Genomic DNA, 17,300 nt, shown 5'->3' on the forward strand with positions numbered 1-17,300 from the left:
ACCATTCACACTCACATTCATACCTATGGACAATTTGGAGTCGCCAATTAACCTAGCATGTTTTTTGGAATGTGGGAAGAAACCCGGAGAAAACCCAACGCATGCACGGGGAGAACATGCAAACTCCACACAGAGATGGCCGAGGGTGGAATTGAACCCTGGTCTCCTAGCTGTGAGGTCTGCACGTTAACCACTAAACCGCCGTGCCGCCCGGTAGGTAAGTTTTCTTGGTCAAATTTCGATCGGTATCCACTACCATATTATTCCCTGTTCGGGTTTGGCAGCCATTATGGTGAGCAGAATCCAGAAACTCGGCACACTGCTATTAATTCCTCCAATAGACGGTGGGTGGTGGAACTACGGGGCCGTGGACACCCCTAGTCACTCTCCGGCCACCCCACTTGCTATCTAGACAATTCAGGTACCTACTTATGGCCACCCCTATGGAAAAAAAAAGTGGTCAAATCCATAGTTTGAAGAGTCAAAAAGATGAGTGGACAAATCTGTTACATCTAATAGTAAAAAGCAGGTACACGCAGCCTATATAAGAATATCTTTATTGGGTATAAAAGATAATACGTACATTTTCTTAGAAAAGAGTCCGCAGTATAGCACACGTTTTGCTCCATGCATCACGTCGAGGGCGTAGCCAAGAGTCCGAAGGCAACAACTGAATGCAAAACACAGGAAGTCCCACACGTATCCATAAAAATCCAAGAGTCTGCTTGTGTTTTCCACGATTTAAAAAAAAAAGAGAGAGCAGGTTTTCAGAGTCTATAAAAATGTTCCACATTTTCAGGTCTGTTTCCCCCGGGGGACCCTTTGGGGGGCTGCCTGTTGGCTCCCACCCCCCTCCACCAACACCTGGGAACAGACAGTGCTGTTAATTTCCCCTTTGAAGCCAGACTGTTTCACCGCATGGAGCAGTGGTGTAGCGAGGGATGCTGCGAGTGTCCCCGTTGGAGGAAAAACTGTCAACTGTTGGAGGAAGCGGCACTCGAACTTTCGACGATGGTCTCGAAGAATGAAAAGGTGTACATCTTCAATTCCTATTAATAACTAATAACAAGACTTGTATAAATAATGTCGTTTCACCAAGTACCGAATTATTTTGCTAAAAAAAAACTCATATTTGAGAGTACCAGAAACCCAACATGCTGTCCAGAAGTAACTAGAGAGATAAAACCGAAAATAAAATAACAAGGGCAATTTCCGATGTAAAAGCCGCTACTTTTTTCTTAATCTTTGAACCTTGCGGCTAATTTATGCGTACATTCTCTTTGGCAGGAGCCAATCACAAGCTATAAGTGAAATCATAGGATGGTCATTACTCAAAATAACAGTCTAAACTCAATGTGTCTTCTTACAATGATACCTAAATTCATCACACGGTAACTTAACACCCAAAACTTAGCTAAGTAATACACAAACATGTACAAATACGAGTTCAAAATAAAAAAAATTACCCCCATTACGAATACTGCTTGTACTCCAATGAAATACTTTGCTCAGATGAAATGCATTGTGGGAAAACGTTAAAATGTTATTTTTCCCCCATTATAAACTCATATAGGTATATGTTTGTATATTTATTAGGTATACTGTTTAAGTGTTAAGTTGCTGTGTGATGAGTTTTGTGCTATAAAGTACACTTTACAGGTTTAAAAAATGTCATTACCGCGAACATTTTTTTGCTACGTTTGAGTCCCGGCAAAGAACCGCATTTCTACATCTGGTTTTGAGCTAGCATAGGCCAGCAAACTTAAATCCTGCTACTTCTCTTAGTTTATTTATGTACACAAGAAACATACCTGCTTCCTGATCACAAACTCCTGTCGTGTGATTGGACTCTGGATGTCGGCCGCTCACTCGCCAACGCTCTAGATGACTGTTTGTCAAACAGCTCGTTATTCAGCCCTCGTTCTCATCTGGACAAACATGAGGCACGATTAGAAGGTGGCTCACGTTTTTTTGTTTTGTTTTTTAAATACCGGACTCACTGTGCTGTGATGGCGGCAGCGTCAGTCGGTGCCCAGGTTGAACTGCTTCAGCACGGTGGCGTTGGTTCTCTCGAAGAGCCACTGTTGGCTCAGTGAAGACGAGTCGCACGTGTTCATGAAGACGCGGCGTTCACTCGGGCTGCTGTCGATACAGCTGTTGCTCACCGGGTGGTACAGACTCTTATCCTATTAAAAAAAAAACATGTTAGACTCTCTGAGAACCCAACCAACCAGATGGAAGTTTTGCCAAGATTCACCTTCCGGTAGCGCCACAGCTGGTTGCCTTTCATGCCGTGACAGTCGTACAAGGTGACAAGGCTGTTGTGGGAGATGGCGTCAAAGCAAACCTTCCTGGTGTGCATGGGGTCGCCCACGCGGATGTCCTCCCTCCAGCCGAGTGTTAACACCTACGGTAGACGGCAACACATACATTGGTGAGCATGAATCAGAACTTTGCGGAGGCAGTTTGAGGGTGGATGGAAAAAAAAAATAGAAGTTCAGTACATTTCTGGCAGCTCTCAGCACCTCGTTGTTGGGTAACCACCAACCTAAAGTTGGTGTCACACAATAAAAACGCCACAGGAGTAGTTTATACTCCAGGAATCCCTTAATTATAATTAACAATAATAACATCCGCAAGGGGCTGCACGGCAGATGAGTGGTTATCGCGCGCACCTCACAGCTAGGAGACCCGAGTTCAATTCCACCCTCGGCCATGTTCTCCCCGTGCATGCGTGGGTTTTCTCCGGGTATTCCGGTTTCCTCCCACATTCCAAAAACATGCTAGGTTAATTAGCGACTCCAAATTGTCCATAAGTATGAATGTGAGTGTGAATGGTTGTTTGTCTATATGTGCTCTGTGATTGGCTGGCGACCAGTCCAGGGTGTACCCCGCCTCTCGCCCGAAGACAGCTGGGATAGGCTCCAACACCTCCGCGACCCTCGTGAGGATAAGCGGTAGAAAATAAATGAATGAATTAATGAATATTGCCAAAAAATAAATGTACAAAAAACACTGACATTATATATATAATAATTTTTAAAATCACTTAAAATATTAATTTAGATGTATTTTGATTTTTATTAGTTTACATATTTTAATTCAATTTTTTTAAATATGAAAAATAATTTTATTACTGGGCTGCACGGCGGTCGAGTGGTTAGCACGCAGACCTCACAGCTAAGAGACCAGAGTTCAATTCCACCCTCGGCCGTCTCTGTGTGGAGTTTGCATGTTCTCCCCATGCATGTATGGATTTTCTCCGGGTACTCTGGTTTCCTCCGACATTCCAAAAACATGCTAGGTTAATTGGTGACTCCAAATGAATGAATGAATGAATGAATATTGCCAAAAAATAAATGTACAAAAAACACTGACATAATATATATATATAATAATTTTTAAAATTACTTAAAATATTAATTTATATGTATTTTGATTTCTATTAGTTTACATATTTTTATTACATTTTTTGAAAATAATTAAAAATAATTTTATTACTTATTACAGTTACAATCTGTTGTAAAGCTACAAGCTACAATGGCTGGCGACCAGTCCAGGGTGTACCCCACCTCTCGTCCAAAGACAGCTGGGATAGGCTCCAGCACCCCCCACGACCCTCGTGAGGATAAGCGGTAGAAAATGAATGAACATTCGCAAGGCGGGCTCGCTCAATGCTATTCTGCACTGAAATTGCAATGCGGTCCAGATTTGGCCCCCGGGGCCTGAGTTGGACACATATGCTTTTGACTACATCTAAGATGTTCCACCTCACCTGCCCGTGACTCCAGGCCACCTCCCCGCGGCTTTTCGCACAGCTCTCCAAGCGAACGGGGCTGCCTGATACAAAGTGCTTCACCTCCATGCACATACCGCTGCCAACGTTCCGGATCTGGGGAAAAAAAAACGGACCGAAGATTATTGTTTCATAAAGATAAAAAGATGTTAACCTGTAGAGTTAATTAAGGTTTTACAACCACCCTGGGACAAATTCCCTTTACATTATTTTATGATATCCACGGAATGAAGAGGGAGAGGATTTACTTCTCCCCAGGCGGCGGCTGGCGGTTCCACAGGCGGGTAGTGCTTGGGCAGATCCCAGGCCACCTCGGACATAAACCACTTGAAGCTCTTGCAGTTGAGGCGGCTCCTCAGCTCCTTCTGTGCCATCATGTCGCCCGCTGATAGGTGGCGGTACTCGGGCCGGCGTTGGTACACATATTCGGCGTACTCGTCCATCCATACCTCGGCCACACGCTTCAGATTCTGGGTTAGATTGGTGGGACAGGAATGAAAGCGTTGGATACGAGATGTCAGAATTAGCATCAATCAAAGGCAGCACGCAGTGAACTGTGCACAGTGTGAAGGATTACCTTTGCCAAACTGATCCCCCCGGGGACCTTGTAGGGGACGTACTTCCTGTAGATGTGTCCCACCCTGGAGCAGGGGATGTCCTCCATTCGACCCCCACACATCCACAACTGCAGAAGGAGAAAGAGACAGACTTTATTGTCTTTAGAACCTTCACTAAGGTTATGTAGCTACTGTTGGTTTTCATTCATTCTTTTTCTACCGCTTATCCTTATGCTGGAGCCTATCCCAGCTGTCTTCCAATCACAGGGCACATATAGACAAACAACCATTCACACTCACATTCATACCTATGGACAATTTGGAGTCGCCAATTAACCTAGCATGTTTTTGGAATGTGGGAGGAAACCGGAGTACCCGGAAAAAAAACCCACGCATGCACGGGGAGAACATGCAAACTCCACACAAAGATAGTGGAATTGAACTCAGGTCTCCTAACTATGAGGCCTGTGTTCTAACCACTCAACCGCCATGCAGCCTACATATGACTTCATTCATGCATTCATTTTCTACCGCTTATCCTCACGAGGGTCGCGGGGGTGCTGGAGCCTATCCCAGCTGTCTTCGGGCGAGAAGTGGGGTACACCCTGGACTGGTGGCCAGCCAATCACAGGGCACATATAGACAAACAACCATTCACACTCACATTCATACCTATGGACAATTTGGAGTCGCCAATTAACCTAGCATGTTTTTGGAATGTGGGAGGAAACTGGAGTACCCGGAAAAAAACCCACACATGCACGGGGAGAACATGCAAACTCCACACAAAGATAGTGGAATTGAACTCGGGTCTCCTAGCTGTGAGGCCTGCGCTCTAACCACTCAACCGCCGTGCAGCCTACATTTGACTTGTCTTTCCATATTTTTGATGAATAATAGGCCATAGTCCCGAGTGGTTAGCGTGCAGGTCTCACAGCTAGGACACCGCAGTTCAATCCCACCCTCGGCAATCTCTGTGTGGAGTTTGCTGTGGGGTTTATACCCGGCTTCCTGCCACATTCAACTCTTAGCATGTTTTTGGAATGTGGGAGATGACCGAGATGACTGAGGGTGGAATTGAACTCGGGTCTCCTAGCTGTGAGGCCTGTGTGCTAACCATGTTAATGCTGTGGAATTATGGTAATGGTTTTATTTCATTTGAACGTGCATCAGACTGCAATTGAATGCATCACATAAGCAGTTCACAGTTTAATTATTCGTGTTATTAGAGTGGTTGAGTTTTCATACACGGATGTGCTACACCCATATCGATAAAAACCTGATAGATAGATATACCTCAAACCAAATAGATAGACTTCCTGTTTGTTTCGTAATGTCGTATTGATCAGTGAAACAAAGTTCCCGAGTGTGCGATTGAGGGATGTTTGAGTGTTGAAAAGTGACAGTATATAAGATTTAACCACAAGACGTTTGATTGCGTTAGTGCTGCACGATCAACGTCGTCTCTACAACTTGTTGCAGTCAAACACGACAGCCGTACGGCAGCGCCCCGCATCTCCGCTCAGCCGCAGAAATTGACTGCACACGCATGAATAAAACATACCACTGCTGTAACACAAACTCCGGCATCAAAAACCGGACTTGCTTTCCGTCTGTAGGTGTGACTCTAAATAAAACATAGACTCGCTGTAAAGACTATTCGGGATCCAATCACACCACGGATTATTTGAATAATAACGTTCCGGGCTGGCATCGCTTTCGACTCGGCTGCCTCCCACGCAGACAACGAATTGATTGTTATTTTAAATCGATGCCTGGTGTGACATCGTTATATATCTTCTTCAGCGCTCAACTATGTCGTGAACTATTCAGACTGTTTCATGCTGTTGCCATAACGACCAGCATATTGGAACATTTACCATCCCGTCCTTAATTAGCTGGGATTGGAAGCAAAATGAATCATTTTACACCATAAACTGGATATGATATTATCTCGCTGTGTGAGACGGAAACATTACCAGTTCCCACACCGGTGTGTCACCAGATAAAACCGACCAATGATAGCGAATCTGTCTTGCGGAAGTTTTTTTTAGGGTTTGTAGGGCTTAGCATGAGAGCCCGCTAATCTTCTCACCTCAGGAGACCAGCTGTGAAAGCTGTATCAGGTAATGGGGATCTTAATAAAATAGGAATGCAAATTGAATATCAGAAGGCTAAGTAGGCTTAAGAGGCGACATGAGCTAATGGCTAAAATGTAAGCGATGGATAATATTTGCCAAAATAGAAACGCAGGCTAATGATAAGAGCTGGGACTCACGTGTCCTGACAGTCTTTGTGGGTGTGAGGATGGTCCTGTGCAGAGACGACAGTTGAGTTTACTGATGTTGATTTTGGTGTAGAAAATCTACAGGCTGACAAGGGACACCCCATGGTTATATTGGCACATTTCAACATGCCCGAAAAGCAGAGTTCATTTAATTCTACTTATTATATATTTTTTTATTATAAGAAATTATATATTATTATTATTATTTATTATATATTATTATTATCATCACTATTATTATTATTTATTATAATATAATAATAATAAAATGATATTATATATATTATGTATTATTATTATATTATATTAATTATTAATATAACATATTATTTATATTATATATTATATAATTATTATTATATTATATTATTATTTTTTATGATATTATAAAAAAATCACTTTCATATGTTGTAATATTATGAAAAACAAACAAAACAAAATTATTATTTTTTAGGCCCCGGAAAAAGTTATAATATAATTATATTCTAATTTAATTATTTGAATATTATATTTATATTATTATATTTATAATATTATATTATTATTATTATATTACCCCTTCAACCCTCGTGAGGAAAAAGCGGTAGAAAATGAATGAATGAATGAATATTATTATTATATTATATTAATTATTAGTATAACATATTATATAATATATATTATATGTTATATATTATATAATTATTATTATACTATATTATTATTTTTATAATATTATAAAAAAATCACTTTCATATGTTGTAATATTATGAAAAACAAACAAAACAAAATTATTATTTTTTAGGCCGGGAAAAAGTTATAATATAATTATATTCTAATTTAATTATTAGAATATTATATTTATATTATTATATTTATAATATTATATTATTATTATTATTATATTACCCCCACAACCCTCGTGAGGAAAAGCGGTAGAAAATGAATGAATGAATTATTATGTTATTGGAATGAAGTCATTTTAGTGGCATTTTAGTGGCATAGAGTTGAAATATGAAACAAAAACCAGTTGTTTTGGAAGATTAAGTGGGTCATGAGCTTTGGGTAGTGACCGAAAAAACAAGCTTGCTGGTACAAACAGCCAAAATGAGGATGGCTGGGCTCTTCCATAGACAGAAGGTGAGAAGCACTATCATCCGGGAGAAACCCGGAATAAAACCGTTGCTCCTCCACATTGAGAGGAAGCACATTGAGGTGGCTCTGGCATCTGGTAAGGATGCCTTCCGGACGCCTCCTTGGGGAGGTGTTTCGGGCACATAGGAGCGGAGGAAGACCCCAGGACACATTGGAGAGACTGTGACTCTCAAGTGGCCTGAGAGAGGGAAGTCTAGGCAGGTAGAAGATGGCGGCACGGTTGGGTAGAAGTGATAAATGAAAAAAAACTTTCACCTATATCACAAAGCTGAGATACAGTTTTGAGGAAAAGTTTCTAAACCTCTGAGATAGATCATCATCACCTTAAAGGAGATCTCGTACTGCTCTCCTCCCCAGATTTCGAGACCCGTGTCATATCCTCCCAGCTCCCAGAACCACTTCCTATCTACTGCAAACAGCCCTCCCGCCATCACTGGAGACCTGGAAGAAAAATACACAATACAAGCAATTATCCAGGGTTGGTGCTAGAATAAAAAGCTTGAAGACTACAAGTTCTTTTTTTCAACCAAAAAAAAAAAAGTAGTTGAGTGTAGAGTGTAGTATTTATGCGAGGGGGGGAACTGTTTCTCTGCACATATGACGACACTTTGAAGAGTGCAGCAACCAATTAACCCTAGGCGGCTTTTGTGCGTGGCGACGACGCTCGGCGCCAGACCTCGTTAGCTTGCCTGTTTTCTCGCTCGTTGCACCTGAGACGCTCAAATGAGTGCGGCAGGTGTGCTACTTTCCTTCAAAGTTTGACAGTTGGCTGTTCACTCCAACCCGCAGAATGAGCCTACATTTCTAGACACACACACACACACACACACGAGCAAAACACCCTTTACTGCAACGTGTTCACACAAATAGGTAGCGCACGTTGCCGTGGTTACAGACATTTCATCAGGATGAAGCAGCCAGCCAGCCAGCAGGTACTTGGCTCTCGCCAAAGCCGTCTCTGAGGAAGATCAATTAAAGACAAACGGGGGGCAGCCGTGGAAGGCATGCGGCGACACGCTCGCTGCAATTATAGACGAGCAGGGTCCGCGTCTTTGCCGCTCGAGGGGCTCAACTTACCATCGCACATCCTCGCTTAGGGGATCCCCCACCGCACGCTAGCGTTTGTAAAAACGGCTATAAAGAACCAAGTCGTGCTATTACGAGTGATGTTTTGACGATGCTGCAATGTCACCCATGATGCACTTGGGTACACCCCTCCTTATTTTATTTTATTTTATTTTATTTTATTTTATTTTATTTTATTTTATTTTATTTTATTTTATTTTATTTTATTTTATTTTATTTTATTTTATTTTATTTTATTTTATTTTATTTTATTTTATTTTATTTTATTTTATTTTATTTTATTTTATTTTATTTTATTTTATTTTATTTTATTTTATTTTATTTTATTTTATTTTCATTCATTCATTTTCTACCGCTTTTCCTCAAGAGGATCACGGGTATGCTGGAGTCTATCCCAGCTGTTTATTTTATTTTATTTTATTTTGTATTATTATATTATTTTATAAGAAAAAATCATTTTCAAATGTTGTAATATTATGGAAAACAAACAAAACTAAATTTTATTTTTTTTAACTTATGCCGGGAAAAAGTTATAATATAATTTTATTATATAATATTATATTTATATTATGATATTACCTTATTATTATTATTATATTATTGGAATGAAGTCATTTTAGAGTTGAAATATGAAACAAAAAACTGTTGTTTTGGAAGATTAGCATCGCACATCCTCGCTTAGGGGCTCCCCCACGGCACGCATGGTCAGTAAAAACGGTTATAAAAACCAAGTCGTGTTATTACGGGTGATGTTTTGAAGATGCTGCAATGTCACCCATCATGCACTTGGGTACACCCCTCCAACCTGGAGGCGACAACATATTTACCCGTGTGTCAGTACGACAGAAAAAGTGAGGTTTTTATCACAGTGACCTTGTCTTGTTGGCGCCCAGCGTCCGATGTTTTTGCACCAGGCGACAACGGTGACTAAGCTGTCAAACTGTCTGCTTTTCAACTGAGTATAATAATAAAAATAAAAAAAACTAAAAAGTGCACATGTGGATGTTGAAAGGCATCGGAAAGAAAGGTTATCTTCAACGTTTTGTGGATTCAATTTAATACGCATCTTGTGCCGTCACTCACTCGAAGGGCTCGCTGGGGTCGTCCCGCTGCAGCTGGCTGGGGATGGGGATGCGCTTGTAGTACATTTCCCAGTCGAAGGCCCCGCGCATGGCGTCACCCGCTTGTGTGTCGTAGCCAAAGTTGTCGTGGTCGATCACGTCGATCATCGGGCACACCACCGTCTTCCTGTTCTGGGAAATTCGGTCTAAGGAATATATATATATATATATTTAAGTTATATTACAATAATACTGTGTCCGATGAGTCCTAAATTACTTTCACCAACCCAATATGTGATGCTCTATAATGACAATAACTGCCAATAATGACCCCCGGTCAAATAATGTGTCCATTTACATGCTGCGGCTGTAGGTAGTCCCCCGGTGTAGTTTTCCTCTGCATGCACTTTAAAATGGTGGCACTGTTGTTGGTGTGAAGCCCATGCATGCTACACTCGCTGTCCTGTTATTTGCCATGAACTCATCAGCACTATTAATGCTCCCTATTCCTCCCCCTTCTGTCATTCTATCCTCATTAAAATATGAAATCCTATAAATGTTTGGGTGGTTTTAGTTAAAGCAGACACTGTTTTTTTCATCTGTGTGATTTTGACAAAGATCAGATCACATTTGATTTTGTGGTTTTATGCAGAAATGTGAGAAATTCCAAAAGGTTCAGATACTTTTTCATATCACTGTATGTCATTTTCACTTTTCTGAAATAAGATTTTTCTCCAATTATTAATAAACACACCGCCTATTGCTGGGTGTCATGTAACGTCACGTCATTTTTTCAGAGCAAAAATGCCCGCCATGTGTCATTCTTGCATGTGGAAATCATTCAAATGTGTATTCCAGGAAAACGCAAATGCTAAGCTAGTAGAGCGTAACGGGGACAAAAGTTCAGGAAACAACCAAAAACGATCAAAAAGATCTTTCTCTGTGTTCTCTCCAAGTACGGATACGCTCAATTTTACAGTGAGCGACAGACAACAAGCACAATTTCTACTAAAATTAAATTGAAAACATTGTTGGAACTCGAAAATGTGAAATGCAGAAATAATTGAAGAGTGGCGGAGTCTGGGGCTTTCAAGCAGCCCGGAAAAATACTGCGTGAAATTCATGTGAAACGTGGCTATGGATGTCAGAGTTTTTGCCTAACAGTGCAGCGAAATGATGAAGGATACATGAAAGAATGTAGCTATGCAGACAAATTGACAATAGAAGCATTACTTTCATTGTTTGATGCTCAAGATAGGCTTCGATCAGATTCATTCATTCATTCATTTTCTACTGCTTATCCTCACGAGGGCTGCGGGGGATGCTGGAGCCTATCCCAGCTGCCTTCAGGCGAGAGGCGGGGTACACCCTGTACTGGTGGCCAGCCAATCACAGGGCACATATAGACAAACAACCATTCACACTCACATTCATACCTATGGACAATTTGGAGTCGCTAATTAACCTAGCATGTTTTTGGAATGTGGGAGGAAACCGGAGTACCCGGAAAAAAAAAACACGCATGCAAACTCCACACAAAGATAGTGGAATTGAACTCGGGTCTCCTAGCTTTGAGGCCTGCGTTCTAACCACTCGTCCGCCGTGCAGCCTACATATGACTTGTCTTTCCATATTTTTGATGAATAATAGGCCATAGTCCCGAGTGGTTAGCGTGCAGGCCTCACAGCTAGGACACCGCAGTTCAATCCCACCCTTGGCCATCTCTGTGTGGAGTTTGCCGTGGGGTTTATACCCGGCTTCCTGCCACATTCAACTCCTAGCATGTTTTTGGAATGTGGGAGGACCGAGATGACCGAGGGTGGAATTGAACTCGGGTCTCCTAGCTGTGAGGCCTGTGTGCTAACCACGTTAATGCTGTGGAATTATGGTAATGGTAATGGTTTTATTTAATTTGAACATGCATCAGATTACAATTGAATGCATCACATATAGACAAACAACCATTCACACTAACATTCATATTTGGAATCGCCAATTAACCTAGCATGTTTTTGGAATGTGGGAGGAGTCCCTGGAGAAAACCCACGCATGCACAGGAAGAACATGCAAACTCCACACAGGGATGCCCAAGATAGGAATTGAACTCAGGTCTCCTAGCTGTGAGGCATGCGTGCTAACCACTTTAACACCGTGCGGCCCTTCAATCATCTTGTTTTCACGCGAACTGCCTCAAGGTCATGTGGTTGAAACTCGGCAATAATGAGCGCATTCATGCAACCACAAAAGGTCTGTCACGGGTCAAGGAAGAAAGCGTATTTATGAATTTGATTATTTCTTATTATGTCAAAATCTCAAATCTTTCGAGTGCTCATTTCCACCATCAAGAGGACTCAACCACAGAATATGATTGTTCAGTTTAAAAACCACGCTTAATGCTTTTGCCCGACTGCCCGGTCCCCCTTGCGGGACTAATAAAGGCGAATCTCTGTTGTGTCACGGTCTGTTACTAACCGAGTAGCGGAGGCAGCCAGTTGACGTTGGCCTCACAGTGCGAGTCCAGAAAGGTAATGACCTCCCCTTTGGCGGCGGCGGCCCCCAGCAGCCGAGTCCTGATGAGACCCTCCCTCTTCTTGGTCCTCAGGATGCGAACTTTGGGCATATGGCCCATGTACTCCTCCAGGGCCGCTTTCAGGTGCTCTGGGGGAAAATACGGTGTCGTGAGAGGTTAAGTTTGGAGCTATGATGCCATCCCATCTTGATTGTTTTTACACATTTTATAGCCTTCATGCTATAAAAGGTGACATTTTGTGAAGGACAGAAGGGCTTGGAAGGGGTCAAGTTGTAAGAAAAAGGCGACCCGTCCTCCTTGCTATAAATCAACACATAAAAAGTGACACTTCCCAATCAACTAAGGCAAATTAATTCTCTTGTGAAACGAGACCCCGGTCAAAGAGAGGGTTTGAGGTGAACGGGAAAAAGACGAGAGCGTTTAATTATGATCGGTTAATTTTCCCCTGAATAAATTGGAATAAGGCTCAAACTGTTTACCGAACACAAGAAGGCAATTAATCACATTAATGAGCGTACGTGGACGTCGGCAAACACATTAGTCTTTATTACGATGCAAGGCGGAGGTGGTGACGCGGCCATTTCGCAAGTCGGAATTTCGCAGGAAATGAATTAGTCGCTGACTTGTGGACGTGGTCTTTTTTTTTTTTTTCTTCCCGAATAAGAGAGATGAGCATAGACATCCAGCTTGGAAAAGTCGAATCGGAGGATTCATCTGCAGGTTGCTGGCGTTTCCACCAAATGACAAAAAATATACAATGTATAGCTCTGTTGCAGCTGAATCTATGCAGCGACCATTAAAAACAATGACAGATGCCGCATATAGACAAATAAGGAGACCCCATGGGGTTGTATATATTTGTTTGTGGAAGCTTACGCTTCTATTCCTTGAATCTCTGCACACAATGTACGTGTCAAATACAGGAAAAAGAACAACTATGGTATCAGTAATTGTTGGAAAAATGGCGAGGGAGTAGGCTTAAGTAAGCTTTGCTTCATCCTACACCTTTTGGGACATGTTGAATTGTGTAAGTTGCCTTACCTTATCATCTTCACAAGTTTAGGAGTAAAATAGAGTGTTTTGTAGCAACATGTAAGGCGTTGGTGAAGAAAAAAAAAAAAAAACCCTGCAAACCACCCAGTAAAAACTATGTCATGTTCTGGAAGCAAATCATTTAGGCAGGTGAAATCATGATGCAGTGGAACCCTCGTTTTTGTCAGTAATCCGTTCCAAAAACCGAAGCAAAGAAGTAATGTTAATCTAATTAATCCGTTCCAGACACCCAATAATATTACAAAACTTCTCATCGTCTGTGTCTTTTAGTTCTTTCTTTTTATTTTAATTGGTTTAAATTTTTATACTTTAATTGATTTGCTTCTTGTTTTTAATATTTGAATATCTATTTTACGATTTTATTTCTTATTTGATCTTTTAGTTTTGGATTAAATTCAATTCGTACCTTTATTTATTGTATTTTATACATATATACACATATATATTTGTATTGTATTTAATTTTTTTGGATTGGAACAACAGCAGCATAGACACAGTGACAACACTTAACGACAACATCCCACTCCATAGGATGGCTGTGTCTTCCAGCACAAGACATGTGCTCCAGTCCTCGGGTAAAAAAAATGCTGTTTTGTAGCTAAATTGAGAGCTATCTGTGAGATAAATATAGTTTTTCATGTTAGCTGCTACAATAAGTCAACAAGTCAGTTATGTAAATGGAACATCCATCCATCCAGATGGGGCTATGCTGGAGCCTAGTAAATGGAACGCTGTTGCTGTTTTTATGTGTGGGCTTTAGCATTAAAAATAGGCATTTCCCATAATGTCTGTTGTTAGCTAGCTCATATTAATTCATTTTCTCGCGCTAGAATCCACAGAAAAGGGAAAGAAATATGTGAATGATGGGCAAAATTCCACAAAAAGTGCAGTTCCCCTTTAAATTCGATATGTTTCTCAACTTTTTGATCACAAATTCTGGCGCTCACAACTTTCTTTGGCCCCATGGTGGGTTATTAGCCATTACAAAAACGTCATAAAAACAAGCACAGAGACTGAGTCACCCAAAAGTGACGCACAATGCATAAAAACAAAAAGCGGGGTAACATTTTTGAAAATAGTCTTTGAAAACTGAATCATACAAAAAAGTAGGGCACGTAAAAACTGAGATTTCACTGCATATGCAAATGAGGAGTAACAGCTCATGATCTAAAGACCACCGCATCATACAGAGGAATGATTTTACTCCATTACTTCCATCCCATTGGGAGAAATCAATAAGTCGTCTCTGCAGCGCAATCAGGAGGAAGCACTTTGAAATGAAGTCTGTCACTGCTTTACGCCTCCTTGATTGTCATCGTGATATCGAACCCTCACAAGTGACAAGCGTGAGGATGTGGAGACAATAGCGAGCTAGCATCGCTGTGCAAAACTGAACTACCCGCTTTTTTTTTTTTTTTGTACAGTGTTGTTCTTCACACGGGATGATTATGTTGAGGAGATAACGTGAATCTGAAGAAGTGAATCTGCCTCCGAAATGAAGCCGAGCAAGGATGTTGTAACTTAATACTGGGGTCAATGGAAACGCCATCAGGCTCCGGTGCACAGTTGTTTACCATGTCGTCACGCACGCACCTCGCCCCCCTGCACAAAGACATTAGAATCGATCGGCGCCCGCTGATGGCTCTCCAAAATGGCATCACTCAATTAGCTCTCTTTTGTCCTCCGCCTCACATCTCTCCCTCCCCGTTGTCCCTCCTTCCCATCACACTTCACCGAGCGCCATTACCTCATTATCTCAGCCACACTCTTGATGAATACACATGCACAACTTTCTTCTTGTGTTTTTTGTGTGTCGCTGCAGCTGTTGTTGCTCCCCCCCCCCCCCCACAACACCCCCCACCACTTCCTAACAATGGTCTCCTGTCGCCGCCAGCTCTTTACAGTCCAAGTGGGGCTCGACAGGGGAGCATCTAACCTGTACGCTTTGAAAGCTGTTAAATCGTGATTGGTAATTTTACACACACACACAATAGGAATGGTGTGTTTTATATGGAGATAAATCCAACCGAATCTAAATATCAGGGAACCCCTAGTATGCACGCATGCTTGTACTCGTCAGTGAAAAACAATGGTGGAACACAGTTCTGTGGCTTACTTATTGATCCAGATGATCACCTCAATTTGAATGGGTTCTCATTTACGTCTGACATTTTTCTTCAAGTCCACAGAACTATCTCTGACCAAATATTTACCGTTTGCTGTGAAAAAGATCATAAAAGCAAATAAAGTTATTTCCCAAATATAAAACTATAATATACAGTATATAAAATAATAAAAACTGCTCCCCCAAAATCCTGTACAATAACCATGCAATAAACCGTGCAATAACCATGCAATAAACCATGCAATAACCATGCAATAAACAAGTGCAATGACCGTGAAATACTGTAAACTGACTTGGTCAACATGTATATTGTGTATACTATCGTGTACTTTTGCTGCTGTAAATCTGAAATTTCCGCTTGTGGGATTAATAAAGGCATGTCTTATTTATCTTATAGTTGCGCATTTAAATACGACTGCATGTAAGACAAAAACTAACTATGCTCACATCGACATTTTTGCATGTCTTCCAACGGTCGAGGCCTGGCAGGCGTCTGACAAATCCACACATCCCGGCACTCAGACTCAATCAGCGTCATCCTCCTCTTGTGAGTGACGTGCAGCAAAACAGACAAAGTAGTCCACAACATCGCAAAAAACATGCAAGTCAACATGATGCTGAGATCTCTTTGACAAATGGACAACAATACGACATCCATTTTTACGTGTTCCTCCTGACTTAAGGTGGATATTTTATTCGGGTTTGCGAACAGGCCAGGCCACTCCTGGCAGACGTGAAGCATCGCAGCCCCTTTGCTCAAGTGAGCCCGTCGGGGGGAGGCGAAGGTGGAGGAAGCAATTGGGCCATCAATCTGCCCGTGGCAGGCCTCCATCATGGAGTAGCTCATGTGTGCAGCGTGCCACAGCTGAATAAATAAACACTCTCGCCACTGGCAGTGATGAACGACGCTTCACATGAGGAAATGACTGAAGTGTGTGCCCAAAAACAACCCTGAAAACTGCAGCACCAGAGATCATTGATGAGTGGTGAGTTGAAAATTGTAAACCGGGGCACTCATCGATATGACATTTGACCATCTTCAGTCAGTGAAGATTTTTTAAAAAAGGTAAAAAAAAAACAGCACGTAAGGAAGGAAGATTGAGCCACCCTTCAAAGTCCATAGAAGATCATGTCAACTAACCAATGAAATGGACGACAACACAAGTGAGTACCAAGGTAATTGTGTCTTACCTACGGTCAAGCATGGTGGCGGTAGGGAATACATGAGTGCTGCCAGCACTGGGGAGCTGTGGTTCATTCCAATTTTGCATTAAATCAATCTGTTACTGACAACCAATTACAGTGACGGCAATACATGATGGTGCCATTGTCATGGTCTGGGGCTGCATGAGTGCTGCCAGCACTGGGGAGCTGTGGTTCATTCCAATTTTGCATTAAATCAATCTGTTACTGACAACCAATTACAGTGACGGCAATACATGATGGTGCTATTGTCATGGTCTGGGGCTGCATGAGTGCTGCCAGCACTGGGGAGCTGTGGTTCGTTCCAATTTTGCATTAAATCAATCTGTTACTGACAACCAATTACAGTGACGGTTAATACATGATGGTGCTATTGTCATGGTCTGGGGCTGCATGAGTGCTACCAGCACTAGGGAGCTGTGGTTCATTCCAATTTTGCATTAAATCAATCTGTTACTGACAACCAAT

The 17,300-nt window shown here is 41.6% G+C and overlaps 1 protein-coding gene across 5 annotated transcripts in view; it reads right to left on the reverse strand.

Annotated features, from left to right (window-relative positions):
• Nucleotides 1-101: 101 nt before the first annotated feature.
• The window catches only part of LOC131138211 (polypeptide N-acetylgalactosaminyltransferase 10-like), a 36,005-nt gene continuing 18,806 nt past the window's right edge, over nucleotides 102-17,300 (reverse strand). The window contains exons 6-16 of one of the 5 annotated variants that reach the window (XR_009132072.1): nucleotides 12,394-12,579; nucleotides 9,944-10,127; nucleotides 8,098-8,215; nucleotides 6,632-6,718; nucleotides 4,374-4,481; nucleotides 4,045-4,266; nucleotides 3,776-3,892; nucleotides 2,258-2,407; nucleotides 2,001-2,186; nucleotides 1,812-1,928; nucleotides 107-864 (exon numbers count right to left, since the gene is read on the reverse strand). Coding sequence is in view for 1 of the 5 variants with exons in the window: in XM_058086941.1 (XP_057942924.1) it covers nucleotides 2,022-2,186; nucleotides 2,258-2,407; nucleotides 3,776-3,892; nucleotides 4,045-4,266; nucleotides 4,374-4,481; nucleotides 6,632-6,718; nucleotides 8,098-8,215; nucleotides 9,944-10,127; nucleotides 12,394-12,579 (1,337 nt within the window). In the remaining 4 variants the exon portion in view is untranslated. Of the gene's footprint in view, nucleotides 1,929-2,000; nucleotides 2,187-2,257; nucleotides 2,408-3,775; nucleotides 3,893-4,044; nucleotides 4,267-4,373; nucleotides 4,482-6,631; nucleotides 6,719-8,097; nucleotides 8,216-9,943; nucleotides 10,128-12,393; nucleotides 12,580-17,300 lie in introns of all 5 variants that reach the window. The other 4 variants (XR_009132070.1, XM_058086941.1, XR_009132073.1 and 1 more) reach the window with 4 other exon arrangements.

The sequence above is a fragment of the Doryrhamphus excisus genome, chromosome 11, assembly GCF_030265055.1.
Source record: "Doryrhamphus excisus isolate RoL2022-K1 chromosome 11, RoL_Dexc_1.0, whole genome shotgun sequence".
In the NCBI taxonomy this organism is placed as follows: Eukaryota; Metazoa; Chordata; class Actinopteri; order Syngnathiformes; family Syngnathidae; genus Doryrhamphus; species Doryrhamphus excisus.